Raw genomic sequence first — 13,400 nt, forward strand, 5'->3', positions numbered from 1 at the left:
GTTGTTTAAATCTTGATTGGAGTGCCATCTAACTTTTTGTATCAGGAGCAGAGAACGAAATAAAACTCTGTCACGTTCAATCTCTTTATTTGAACAGAATGGGGCAGTACAGTATTGACGTTCACTGATCGGCACACAGTTTTGTATTGTAAGGTTTAGATACAGCACATAATATAGCTAACAAGTAACTGATCTGGAGTCTGCCTACTCAGAAGTGATGCAAAACAGTATATGATGTGGCCTTACAGAAGTCATTTACAGTAAGATCGTGCCTCATGTGGCAGCTGCTCTGTCCACTTGGCGCCGGCCACTACACAAACAGTTTGTTGCAGTTAACAGAGCGATTTTCGAAGACTCCCAACAAAAACTTGTGTATTAAAATAGATATTTGCATACGTGGATGGGAAGATGGAGATCTTTACCATAGGAAAGAGATTTTGGCAAATAAATCTTGGTTAATGTGAGTATATAAGTTTTCCTCTATACAAAGGAAAAGCTGTACAGCAATGAGGGTGTTGCCAAAGTAAGAACAGAATGTATTGCAGATGCAGCGTCATAGAAGTTGCTCTAATTTCAGTCGTCATAGCTTGCATGGGTGGAGAGACCATCAGTGGATCACAACAGAAAACAACATTCCCTTGGCTGTAACACATACTGACAACCACATAGGTGCAGGAACAGAGCTATGCTAAGGATTGTGCCATTTTTAAATGTTTGCAACAGGAATAAATATGCTTCAGTTTTGTTTGCAGTGTGTAACTAAGCCCCATGTCCCTTCAAAAAGACTGCCAGCTTGGTATTGGACAGTCACGGCAGATAATGGCTACTCAATATTTTGATTTTACTCATGTACTCGAGTTCTAATTCATCGCACCACAATGACACAAAATCTCTTAAAAACAAACCCTGATAGGTGATGGTGTGCTTGATTTCTCTCATGAGCTGCTTTGTGCATCTGGGTTCCTTCTGTGTGTGCTGAGAACTGTAATAGTTCTACATCAGTTTTACTAAGAATAAGAATATATACACACAACTTCTCATACTAGCTTCTAAGAAGGTCTGTGATCCTTAGATGGCTGAGGAAATTTACTTAATGCTGCAGTCCTGAGCACAGCCCTGTCCAAACATACAACCATTTTCTCTAAACCATGATTATTTCCATAATTGAACATTCCTGCAAACAGACAGACATCTGTGCCTAACAGTCCAGACACCTTTAGTTATATTTTTTTTGTTTTCTTTTTTTCCCTTGCCCCATATCGATATAGTTTTGCTTTGGTTAGTCCTTGCGCAGGTACAGGTGGGTTGTGGGCCAGCAGGAGCATGCATCTCCCTGGTCAGTCCCCGGCCTTGCTTTAAGCATTCTGCATCTCCTTGCCAATCTTGTAACTTAGAATCTTATTCCAATCAATCTTTGTGCGTGTGACAGGCAGCTGACGACGCAGGGCCTTAAAGGTCGTATCAGACATGGTCTGGTAGTTCTCACTGATAGCAGTCTGAGGGAGCAAAAGCAGAAGGGAAACAAACATCAGTTGTGTTTACATTATTGTATTTTGCACAACTCTGTTGCTTGTGAAGCTCGCACACAAGAATTTCACTCACATGTGCTGTACCAATGTACCTGCACATGTGATGTGACAATAAAAGTGATTTGATTTGATTTGATGTTTTTCCTTTTTTAAAAATTCAAAATGTTACAGGTAACACTTATTTTTAAGGCAGTACATAAACCATGTAGTCAGCAAAAGCTAGCTCACCTGGTAGTCATTTTCTGCATTCTCAATAATGTCAACAAATTCCTTAGCTGTCTGGATCTCATTCTGTCAAAAAAAAAAGTGAGAGACATCTTTTGTCTTCACACAAAGCTGTCACAGTCAGACGACTACAGCGCACATTGTTGACACACACAGACTAATATTTGTACTTACAGTCACTGGTATGGAGTCTTCTACCTCCTTGTGGCTAACCAGTTGCACATTCCCATCTTCATAATAGTGCACCTGCAATTTAAAAAAAAGTTCATTATCAAACCAATATTTTGCAACAATATTTCTCCTTATTTATGACAATGTGTACACTGACCTGGATTTTCAATACTCCTACCACCTGAGCAGTGGACTGACCAATGGTAAGCTTCCACTCTGACCTGCAGCGACCATTCCTTTGTCAGGGAAAATAAAAGAAGACTTGTGTTACAAACAGGATCATCAGGAAGCGAAAAGCACTGAATAAGTACCTAATATTCCCCCTTTACCCAGAAGACTATATTTCTAAGCATTTCTGTGACAGAGCCACATTATGAAAAATAAAATATTCTATTATATTTAGATATATTCACATATGCATTTTTTATCTGCTGTTTTCAGGATGTACACTATACCAAAAGTTTTTGGGTTGAAACTGATGTCCTTCAATGCAGGCTATGATCGTTTGCTGACCATCAACTGTTTTCCCATATACCTGCAACACATAGATGTTATGGGTAAACAGCAGGCAATGTTGTCTATAATGACCATATTGTTTTAAATGCACCTTACCGTACAGACTCCAGTAGGGTAGTGCTCTTTGACATAGGCACTAAGGGCAGTATCACAGGCATCTCTCCAACTTCTCAGGGCTGTCTCTCCTTCGTATGGCTGCACGTCGCTCACTTCTTTTCTTAGGTGGTCGAAACGGAACGATAAACAGTTGCGAGGATCGAGGAAATGTCCCTGACCCAAGTCACCATGCTCTGTGATCAGGACCTTAAATGAAGGAATAAGAAAGAGTGAATAACGCTGTTGCACGTATTTGCTCACCTAAAATGAAAACGACTGCACTTGAACCAAGATTTTCTTAGTTGCCTGGTTTTATATTTAGGGCTCATCAGAAAATTGTTTTAGGGCTGGAAATAAATGCACATCACACAGAAGTACTCAGATCTTTCTCATGATCAACTGATGAATCAAAACGTGATCAACTAACGCTTCAGGGGAGCCCAAAAAAAATGATCGATTGAAATGAATGATTTCAAAAGTCCCAACATACCGGCTCATCATATCCCTCTAACTTGGCAGGTGTAAATTGATCCATGTTGTACTGGGCAAAGGAGCTGGAGGAAGAAAATCGGCAGAAAAACAAAGTATATATTAATAATATGGCATCAAATGTATTTCAAAAAAGTGCCTTAAAGATATAAGGAATGACAAACATCTCTGAAATGAAAAATTTCCCATATGGAAACTTTTGTAACCCATTTCCTGAATATGCGTAACTAAGCAGCACTTACTGTGAAGCCCCCTCCCTAAGAAGATTGTCATTGCTGAGGAGAAGCCGCACATCTACAAAGAGTAAAATAAACCAACGTTTGGATAGATCTCTCAAGAGACAGAAAGTTATTCTTATTGTTCGAAGCAAAGTATAATACATAAGTCAGTAATATTATCAAAGACATCTTTCTACATCTGCTTCTTACCATTGAAGACTTCATTGAACTCTCCAGGGGGGGCATGTGTCACAAAGTTGGCGGCTATGCGGACCTGCAGACAAAAATTTAATGCCACCAATTAATTCAGCCATCAAAGTAATGAGGGCTTTTTCTGACTCAGACTGGGCCTTTGCAAGGTCCGTATACATGGTAATTCACATTACAGCATGTGATGTGGAATAGGCAATAAGCTTGTTGTATTTTTTAAGCAAAACAAAACATGATTTTCTCTCATTTATTGCCATTTTATAGACAAAAATATCTTATGTTTGAGTAAATGAAAACCTATTTTACACAGTTTAAAAAATATATAATAACATTTTATTTCATGGGAAAGGTAGGAGGGGATTTCTGCTGAGGTCTACTGGTTCACTGCAATCCCACATTTTCCTGTCATTACCCACTGGATCTTTAATCTCTCACCTCCCTGGTACAAAGTCTGTAATATCGGAACGACTGCCAAACCCAGACTTGTCAATGTCTGATTAGCCTGGCGTCTGTAACCCCCATGTTGTACTCATTCTGGCATTTATTAGACACGTTTGAAGGCAAATATTCTGTACAGTGACTTGGTTTCAATCTGTGGGGTAATTCCTAACATTCTTGTAGCTTTTGCCATTTTGGCTCAAGTAAGTAACCACATTTTAACAAATTTAACATTCCAATTAACAACCGGTTTTGTTACTGATTTTGAATTAGGTTGCTAGCTTTTCTTGTGAAAAAGTCAGTGTAACTTTAAAGCTCCCATGTCTTTTGCAACAGTCGAGACTTTAACCTAGCAGAGAGCAAGTTTTACTAAATAAAGGACAGACTGTCATTTGAAGTGGACACTGAATTTAAACACTGCTTGTCAGTTCCTCGTAAGCAAAATGTCATCTCGCCCTTTGTTTTCCTACCTGAATGGCAACAGATTGATGTTATCAGAAGAATGTTGTCGCCACTTTGTCTTCCTGTTCAGATGCCTTACCCTACAGCAGTTACCCTTTCTCAAAGAACGACAATGCTGAAATGCATGCCTCTAACTGGCGTTGCGAATAGTGACACCGTCAGGCTTCATCTTAACTCTAGGCACCTGAATCCTGATCTTAAGTCATGTGATGCAAACATAAGTATTTGAGCTGCAACTGAATCTGTTTGACCCAGAAATCGAAGGCAAAGTAATGGTAGCTGCTAATGTTAGCGAACGCTATAGGAGGAACACACAGCCCTCTCTGTGATTATCACTGGCATGGACATTGTCACACTAGTTGGAAACTAGTCGTGATACTTTTATTTTAATTTAATTTTATTCTAAACATTTTTTCAGCACCAAAATGGTTAAACCCTCAATGAATGGATGTTTGCTTCTGTAGCTGCTAGCCAACTAACTAGCGTTGGCTAGTTAGCTCACGGTAGCTTAAAACAGAAGTTTATAATTTCTACATCAGAACAAAAACTACCATTCTCTTTCCAAATTTCACATAAATATATAACAGGTGAGCCCATTTATAAATGAGAAAAATGTTGCTGAGCAAAGAATTAAAGAGTCTCCAAACCTTCTCTTCATCTGACAGCGGCTCCTCAAAATCAGCCATCTTGGCTCTTTGTGACCCCACCTACCACAGCTGACTGACAAGACCAGAGCAGTAGCTGTCATGCACACAGGGATTAAATAAAAATACTACTCATAAAGTTATGTAATCACCTATTTTCCCCATATACGTTTCTCTCTTATCATATACAATTAGATAGTTAAGATATTTAATTTAACACTATGTAAAGTAGTGTAAAAGTAGTTTTAACAGTGCAAGTGGGCATCTAAAAAGTTCCTTACTTGCTGTGTGCTGCTTCCTGTTAAGTATCACAATAGCAATTGTTTTACAAAATAAAAGTATATGCTTAACACCTCTGTTTAGTGAACAGCGTTCTAAGTTGTCGGCAACACATTTTAGAGTGCTTTTATTCGTTTAAAATTAATATGTATTCATTAACTTAATAACGATGCTTTGATTCATTCAGAAACTGTTTATCAAGTATTTTATTTGATAAGGGGCAGCAGGAAGCGGTAACGGGTACTTTATGGCTCGCTTTGTAGTGGCGCTTTCATTCTTTGTGTTGCTAACTGGTTGATATTTACAGACTAGCGACACACACCGTTGCTATTATGGAGTCGCAGGTATGATTTAAGTGGAACTGACGGCTGACGTTGATCATGTGTGGATTTTGTGTTCAAAAATCTGTTACTAAATAGGTGCAAATGTGTTGCGGGCGGTAATTACGCTGTCACGATTTTTTTGTAATAACTGACTAACGTTAGCCAGCTTCCGAGTCAAGCTAGCAGTCGGACAGTGATTCAGTTGTTTTCTTCTGCAGGAAGTTCCTGGTCATGTGGATACTGTTAAATCGGACAAATGCTACTCGAAGCAAACAAACTGTTTTAATTGGTTTCTTTGTCGAAGGCATGGGTGTTGCTTTATTTTGACATATGTTTAACATCTGGTTTCCTTTTTTTTAGCGGTAAATAGTGAGTGATAGCCTACAAACTTTACCCTGATGGTTAGCCTCGTAGCAACAAGATGAACAGGGCATTGTTAGCTGTTGGACAGCTTCTGTCACTGAGACGTAATGTGAGTTTTTCTGCTGTGTGCTGTCAGGTGGTAACCAGTGCGAAGGAAATTGCCAAGCTCTATAAAGAGCTCAGCCTCTATCCATCTTTGACCAGAGCAGATGTGGGACCCGTAATCACTTCTCAGTATGGAGGCAAATACAGCAACATTTACACAGGTACACCTAATGTGCTGCACGTAACACGGTCAGATTTGCATGTAATGATGCACGTTAATTATATTTTTATGTGGTTATTTTCTTCTGCAGAATGGAACCAGCGGGATCTGGAGAGGAATGAGACTGTTAAGTTTTGCAGGCAGTACATTGTATTTCACGATGACAAGTCAGTGGTCTACTCTGGAGCCTCGGGAAACTGCACTGAGATCAAAGGAGAGTATGTATCACTTTCATATTTGATCTATTGTTTGGCTACAAATACTGTCATACTTTCTGAGCAGATACAACAATATATTCTCATTTGTGTCTCCTGTCAGGGTGCTAAGTAAGGATTCTCCTTCTGGTGAAATGAAGGCAGTTGTCAGAGAATGCACGGTTCAAGGGAAAGATAAACAGTTTCTGGAGGTGTGTGTCTGGCTCAGTGTCAGCACTGAGTTTCACACCTGCTCTTTATTTGTCTTTGTTCCACTTTAGCATTTTATTTCTCCTACTGTGTTAGTCTCTTATTTTCCATGGCAACACCATGGGAAACTGTGTGTTAGCTTACATTAGAAAAAATCGGACTTTAACTTGAATGTTCTTCTACTTACCTGCTTGTGGCCTTTCAGATCTGGAGTAAAAACATTAAGGTGAAGAGCATAGATCTGACAGCCTTAAAGAAGCATGGCAAAGTTTATGAAGATGGTAAGTCATCTTGTTGTAAAATCTTTGGTGCTTGTTGTTTTTCCTAAATATCTTAAATTTAAACTTTTGTGTGTGGGTTATTTTTCATCCTTAGACCAGTTTGGCTGCTTGGTTTGGTCTCACTCTGAGACCCACCTCTTATATGTGGCAGAAAGAAAAAGACCAACAGCAGAATCTTTCTTCCAGGTCTGTTTGTATTAAAACAAATTAAAAAGCATGAAATATATGTTGGATTCTGGAAAAATAAAAAAAATGAACTAATGACTTTGACATATTTGCACTCACACCAAAGAGATGAAAGTACTCTCAAAAGTCGTTGAATGTCATTGAAAGAAAGCTTACTTTTCAGTCATAAACAATATTGTAAACTTATTAAAAGATATGTCTTTTTCCTTGCTATTCAAAAGCAAAATCCCATAACAATACTGATTGTTATGCAGTTGCAGTGGAGTGTGTTTACTGTCTCCTCTCTAGAGAGTTAATTCACTGTATAATTGAATGTGAAACAACAGAAATGACTAGTAGTTAATAAGTATTAACCATTCTATGTTCCATATTCTCCTTATAGACTGAGTCTCCAGAGTTGTCTTCTATTGGAGATGAGGACGAGACCTTGAGAACTGAGAAAAAGGAGGCTGTAAAAGTGAATGGAGCTAATATTCCCGAAACTGAAAATATTTTCACAGTTCAAAGGTTTAATTCTGGTCTTAAGTTCTTTTCCTCGTTAGTTTAAATTTTCCCATCTTCTTCCTGCAGGGGGAGCAGTTTGTCTTCCATGAGGACTGGGGAGAGACTTTGGTTAGTAAGAGCTGTCCTGTGCTTTGTGTTTTGGACATCGAGGGAAGCAATGTTTCTGTGTTGGAAGGAGTGCCTGAAGATATCTCACCAGGGCAGGTTAGTGCAATAGTTTTTTTTTCTTTTTTCCATTTGGTGTATGCTTTTCTTTAATGTTTACACTCTTCAAGTATCCTCATAATATTTTGTTCTTTCTCTCTTTTACTCTTGGTATCACACTTTTTCTGTATTTGCAGGCATTTTGGGCTCCAGGTGACACAGGTGTGGTTTTTGTAGGCTGGTGGCATGAGCCTTTCAGACTTGGCCTCAAGTACTGCCCCAACAGGAGGTGATGACAGTTTACAACGATCAAGTCAGACTGCACAGCTGATCAGTCATAAATACCCTCATAAGCTAATACTGTAAGTCGTTTATGTTTCATTTTTCTCTGTCAGGTCATCTTTGTTCTACGTGGATCTTACTGGTGGGAAATGTGGTGAGTGGATTTGTGTTATTTCTATCATTCAGACCTATTTTATGAACACAAGTTAAGTTGAAGTTATCATATCCAGTTAAGTAGAAATGCAGTTCCACTTATGTTTAATCTATTGTGTTATGGACCCAGCTGTAAAAGGTTGTTCATGTACATATGTATGTGTTTGTTGTGCCCATCAGAGCAGCTTTCATCAGGCACCAGCGCAGTGTGCTCTCCCAGGCTTAGCCCGGACCAGTGTCGAATTGTCTACCTAGAGTGTTCTGTCTATGGACCACACATGCAGTGCAACAGGCTGTGTATGGTAAAACTGAATCTGGCCTTTTTTCAACCAAATGTGCTAACTTTCCCTTCTTATGAAATTAGCTTTCCTTAAATTTCTGTTCATTGGCTTAGCTCTTGCTTTTCTCTTTTAATACTAGTATGACTGGTATACTAAGAAGACCTCGGTGGTGGTGGATGTCGTGAAGCGACCTGGAGAGGGTAGGGAATACATAGTGGTCACCATTTTTTTTTCTGTATATAAAACTGCATATATTTATATTAAAAAATGATTAATGTTTGGCTGTGCAGATGGCTTTACCGGTATCTACAGTTGTCAGTTGTCCCCTCAGTGCTGGTCAGCTGATAGTCAGCGTGTTATTATTTCTTGCCCTCAGCGCAGCCTCAAGGTAAAGTTACTGTCTGGGAAATTTCTTGATATTGTGAGGGGAAAAAATACACATTAAGGGTTAATATCACCTTTTTCATATATATTTCAGTTATTTAACAGTTTGCAAATAATGAGAATTTTTCGTTTGTATGCAAAAAAAATGTTATTGTCATATGTTTTTGCTCTTTTTAGGATCTCTTGATGGTGGATATAAGCACAGGGAGCATCACCTCTCTGACTGCAAGTGAGTCACGAGATATACTTAGGGTTTTTAAGTATTTGGTTAGTTAGTTAATAATAACCTATATTGTTCTAGAACCACTTCAGTGTGTGTTTTAAGCTGTTTCTAATGGTGATCATTGTTTGCCTTTAGAGTCTGAGGTTGGTAACTGGTGTCTGCTGAACATAGAGAGAGATCTGATGGTGGTGAACTGCTCTTCTCCCAACAGCCCTCCAAATCTGGTAGGATCAGCATTTTATAACACACACACACACACACACACACATATATATATATATATATATATATATATATATATATATATATATATATATATATATATATATATATATATATATATATATATATATATATATATAATTTTTGTGACACAGCTGGGGCTGCGTCACTTACATCAGTGCCATTTCTTTTGTACAGATGGTGGGTTTCCTCCCAAGCAGGGAGTCCGAGGAGGATGTTGTCTGGGTTACTCTGGAAGACTCTCCGACGTTGCCAGAAATCGATTGGAAGATTTTGACCTTCACCCCTCCTCCAGACCAAGACAACAGTCAATATCGTAAGATGGTTAATAGCATCTAATCTGAAGTCATTGGAGATCGTTTTAAATGTAGTATTTGTCCCTTTTTTTTTTTTTTATCTAATGAGCCAAACTCTTAAAGTTCAGTCGTTTTTTTTGGTAATCAGTATGCCAGCAGTGCAATTAGTTTCAATGTTGCTATGCTGGATAAAACTAGCTTGGGAATGCTTACTTTAAGTTGGTAAATATTTCTTGAATATTTATAATATTTGGGTTTACACCTCTAAAAACTGTTTTGTCTTTTTTATGTCAGAAAGGCTCACAAACTTCTCTTAAATCTTGCTATTCTAGCGGGCCTTGATTTTGATGCTCTGCTGATCAAACCAAAGGAGGTTAAGGATGGAGTGAAGCTGCCTCTTATCGTCATTCCTCATGGTTTGTTTCTTTAATTTTGATTTTTAAACCATTATTTGTTTTCAGTAGAGACAAAAATGGGAGTATTTATCAGTTGTTGTGCAATGTTTACTTAGAGAAATATACCAGAAAAGCAGAATCAATATTGTAAATGCTCTGTATTAATAACATACATGAAATACAGCTACATTTGAAAGTAATAACCCTGTGATACTAATCCATTTTGGATTTACTTTTAGGATTGAATCTGTTTTGGGATTTGTTTCCTTTCAGTCGAGAGCTATTGCTGATAAGATTGTGGTTGCTATGACGATAGTGCGCTATTCTGATACCCAAGAATAGTCTTTTATGACACAGCTTGTAGTCCATGCAGTAGTAATACTGTAAATACTGTAACTCTACATGCATATTACTTTCATGCCTCACTTGAACTATGGTTTCAAACACTCAGGCAATGGTTTTTAACACAAACTCAATATTTATCTCACTAGGTGGCCCTCACTCAGTGATAGTGGCTGAGTGGGGTCTTTCCGTTGCTGTGCTGTGCAAAATGGGCTTTGCTGTATTACTGGGTAAGTTCTTATAAGAATGTGAAGTAACTAGACCTGCTAAGAGAACAGTCGTCCCTAAATTACTTTAATTTAGACTATGAAAACATGAATGATTCTCTTTCTCTTTAATATTTGGACTGGGGCTTGGAACAGCAAATTCAGGGTTTTTCCTGGCTCAAAATGGGCACTTGTGGGGTGACTACACATGTAGCCATAATTGGTCACCATGTATATAAGGCAAAACATATGCATTAATGTACTTAACACAAGTCTAAGCAGTTGCCTCTTATTTTAGAGAATTTGATAAACCAAAAGTGATTTCATATGTTTATATTAAACTTAGTTCTGGTGATATATTTATAGATGGAAGGCCTCTTTGGTTGGCAATATAGTTTTTTCTATATTAGAAAAGTCTGTAATCTGGATTTTGTGTCCAGTCATTTCTGTAGTACTTCCACTTGCTACAAACAAAAATATCCAGCACTAATGGTTTTATTATTGCAAGATTAAAAAAATAACCATGTCACTTTACCATGTTACATTATTTACATATCACAGTTATTGTCAGTACATGGATATCCCAATACCCCTAGTGTGCTTTATACTTTCAGTGAACTATCGTGGCTCCATTGGATACGGCCAGGACAATATCCTCTCACTGCTGGGCAATGTTGGCAGCCAGGATGTCAAAGATGTTCAAGTAAGTGTCCATAACTCTCACAATATTTTTCATGTCATGGTTTTGAATATCTGTACATGCATCCAGTTGTTTGCTGCATGGTGATAGCTTTGTTTACATGACTGAGTTAATTGGTTTCGATATTTAGTGTTTGGGATACATTCTGTTTAAAGCTCATAACACCAGTTCAGTTTTCCCTCCTTTTGCCTTCTTCTCTCCTCCTACTTTTATTTTTGCTTGGTCCATGTGTCTTTGAAATGTTTTACATTTGTTCTCTGCTTTTGTCGCCACCAGTTTGCAGTTGAAAGTGTGCTGAAAAGTAACGACCTCGATGTGCAGAAAGTGGCAGTTTGTGGAGGCTCTCACGGGGGTTTCCTGGCCTGTCATCTGATCGGACAGTACCCAGAATTCTACAAGGCTTGTGTGGCTCGCAACCCTGTTATCAACTTGGCCTCCATGATTGGCAGCACAGACATACCAGACTGGTAGGTCTTGTCATGCATATTCTCACACTTTTGCCCACATTTGTTTATGCATATTTTTAGGGAACTCATACGCAACCGCATAACTGTGGCATTTTAGCAGCGACACTCCTTCTATTCAGTTACCACAGCTGGAAGTAAGAATGGGCAATAAAGCCAAAGACATTGAAAAATTACTGGGGACTGATCCTGTAATTGTAAATCCAATTAAATAAAAGTGCACTTATAGCAAATCTAATATCCTTTAACATATTGCAAACATGGAGCAAGAAAAAAAAGGGGGATCAGTATGTTTTCAAAGATCTCTCATATTAGTGTCACATGAAAATGCCAACAGCTTACATTACACTACTCTAACACAACAGAGGAAGTACTTTTGAACTTCCAGATCGGACATTTTTCACATCATGCCAAGATTAAAAATGAACATTAACAAAATATCGTTACAATTTATAGCTTGTAATGATATCAGCTCGGAGGGAAGTGTTCAAAATGTACACAAATACAAGAGGAACAGAAAATGGCGCAGTCAAGCAGTCAATTTGTGTTCCTTTTTTTTCTGCAGGTGCATGGTTGAGGCTGGCTATAACTACAGTACAGACTGTCTGCCTGACCCTGCTGTTTGGGAGCAGATGCTGAATAAGTCCCCTATTAGGCATGTTGCACAGGTATAACCTTGAAAATCTCTTGGGTTTGTGGATATGTCTTTGTAAGTGTTGTTGGACAATGAAGCATGAAAGGTGTTTTCTGATCTAGGTAAAGACGCCGGTACTGCTGACCATAGGAGAAGATGACAAGCGTGTACCTAACAAGCAAGGAGTCGAATATTACAAAGCACTCAAAGCAAAGCAGGTTCCAGTTCGGTAAGCGGCGTCCTGAGTAACGTGTTTTATTGCTTATGCCTGATATAGACGGGATAACTGGAGTCTTATTTTTGTCTGTTGTTCATTCAGTAATGCTCTGGTTTGTGTTGCTTAGGTTACTGTGGTACCCAGGGAACAACCACTCTCTTTCCAAGGTGGATGCTGAATCAGATGGCTTTATGAATATCGCTCTGTGGATAATTCAACACCTGAGTCTGTGATGATACATTTCAGATAAAAACACCGTATAGTGATTACGTTGCTGTTGCTGCCATGAAAGGATAGAATGACACTTTGTGTAAGGGATGTTACGTTCCTGTTTCAAGGACAGTGTGAAGTTCAAACTTAAGCCAAAGCATTAAAAGTGCTCTCCCACCAGAAGGCACTTTGTCTAAACTCTGCTTTACTTGTAATCTTTCTGTGGGTGTGGTGGTTTCCACTGGATGTCCAGTAAGTTTTAACAAAACACTTTTGATTGACAAACATTTTATTGATTGTTATTACTTTATGTAATCTTTACAATCCGTAAAGTCAAGGGCTTTACATCGTGTTGCTTTTGTTAAAGTCAAATCACTTTAGGCAACTTATTTCATATTCAGTCTTTTTAAATCGTGCCGTTTTGATTTCATTCACCTAATAAAGTAATTGTGAACTCACTGTGGTGTTTGAATTTTTACATGTTACTGATTGAGAGCATTCCTGAAACTAGTACTGAAATCGAATGTCATTTCTTTTTTTTAACAGAAGTTCTAGCTACTTGAGGAAGTCTTTCAATTTTTTTTCCCACCAATAGGAAACCCCCTATGAAGTGATAAAATGTG

General features: G+C 38.3%; 2 protein-coding genes across 3 annotated transcripts; one reads left to right on the forward strand and one right to left on the reverse strand.

Annotated features, from left to right (window-relative positions):
• Positions 1 to 70: 70 nt before the first annotated feature.
• On the reverse strand, positions 71 to 5,194 carry capza1b (capping actin protein of muscle Z-line subunit alpha 1b). Its single transcript, XM_080899864.1, has 10 exons — positions 5,002 to 5,194; positions 3,455 to 3,518; positions 3,269 to 3,320; positions 3,028 to 3,091; positions 2,538 to 2,744; positions 2,381 to 2,460; positions 2,083 to 2,161; positions 1,929 to 2,000; positions 1,758 to 1,820; positions 71 to 1,496 (listed from the first exon to the last, which is right to left on the reverse strand). The coding sequence occupies exons 1-10, from the start codon at positions 5,038 to 5,040 to the stop codon at positions 1,356 to 1,358; spliced, it is 861 nt and encodes a 286-aa protein (XP_080755990.1). The 5' UTR covers positions 5,041 to 5,194; the 3' UTR covers positions 71 to 1,355.
• A 289-nt stretch (positions 5,195 to 5,483) lies between these two features.
• On the forward strand, positions 5,484 to 13,235 carry LOC308407581 (acylamino-acid-releasing enzyme-like; the record flags this gene model as incomplete). 2 transcript variants are annotated; one of them, XM_080899344.1, is made up of 23 exons in its annotated part: positions 5,484 to 5,621; positions 6,100 to 6,229; positions 6,320 to 6,446; positions 6,547 to 6,634; positions 6,838 to 6,913; positions 7,008 to 7,099; positions 7,482 to 7,556; positions 7,670 to 7,807; positions 7,945 to 8,036; positions 8,143 to 8,183; positions 8,363 to 8,484; positions 8,603 to 8,663; positions 8,754 to 8,851; positions 9,025 to 9,076; positions 9,206 to 9,294; positions 9,491 to 9,629; positions 9,942 to 10,025; positions 10,496 to 10,576; positions 11,167 to 11,255; positions 11,529 to 11,719; positions 12,282 to 12,384; positions 12,473 to 12,579; positions 12,695 to 13,235. In XM_080899344.1, the coding sequence occupies 23 exons, from the start codon at positions 5,610 to 5,612 to the stop codon at positions 12,798 to 12,800; spliced, it is 2,193 nt and encodes a 730-aa protein (XP_080755470.1). In that variant the 3' UTR covers positions 12,801 to 13,235. The 2 variants fall into 2 exon arrangements, with proteins under 2 accessions (XP_080755470.1, XP_080755469.1); XM_080899343.1 differs by lacking the exon at positions 5,484 to 5,621 and having other exon boundaries at positions 6,022 to 6,229.
• Positions 13,236 to 13,400: the final 165 nt, after the last annotated feature.

Source organism: Rhamphochromis sp. 'chilingali' (assembly GCF_963969265.1).
Source record: "Rhamphochromis sp. 'chilingali' genome assembly, chromosome: 12".
Lineage (NCBI taxonomy): Eukaryota > Metazoa > Chordata > Actinopteri > Cichliformes > Cichlidae > Rhamphochromis > Rhamphochromis sp. 'chilingali'.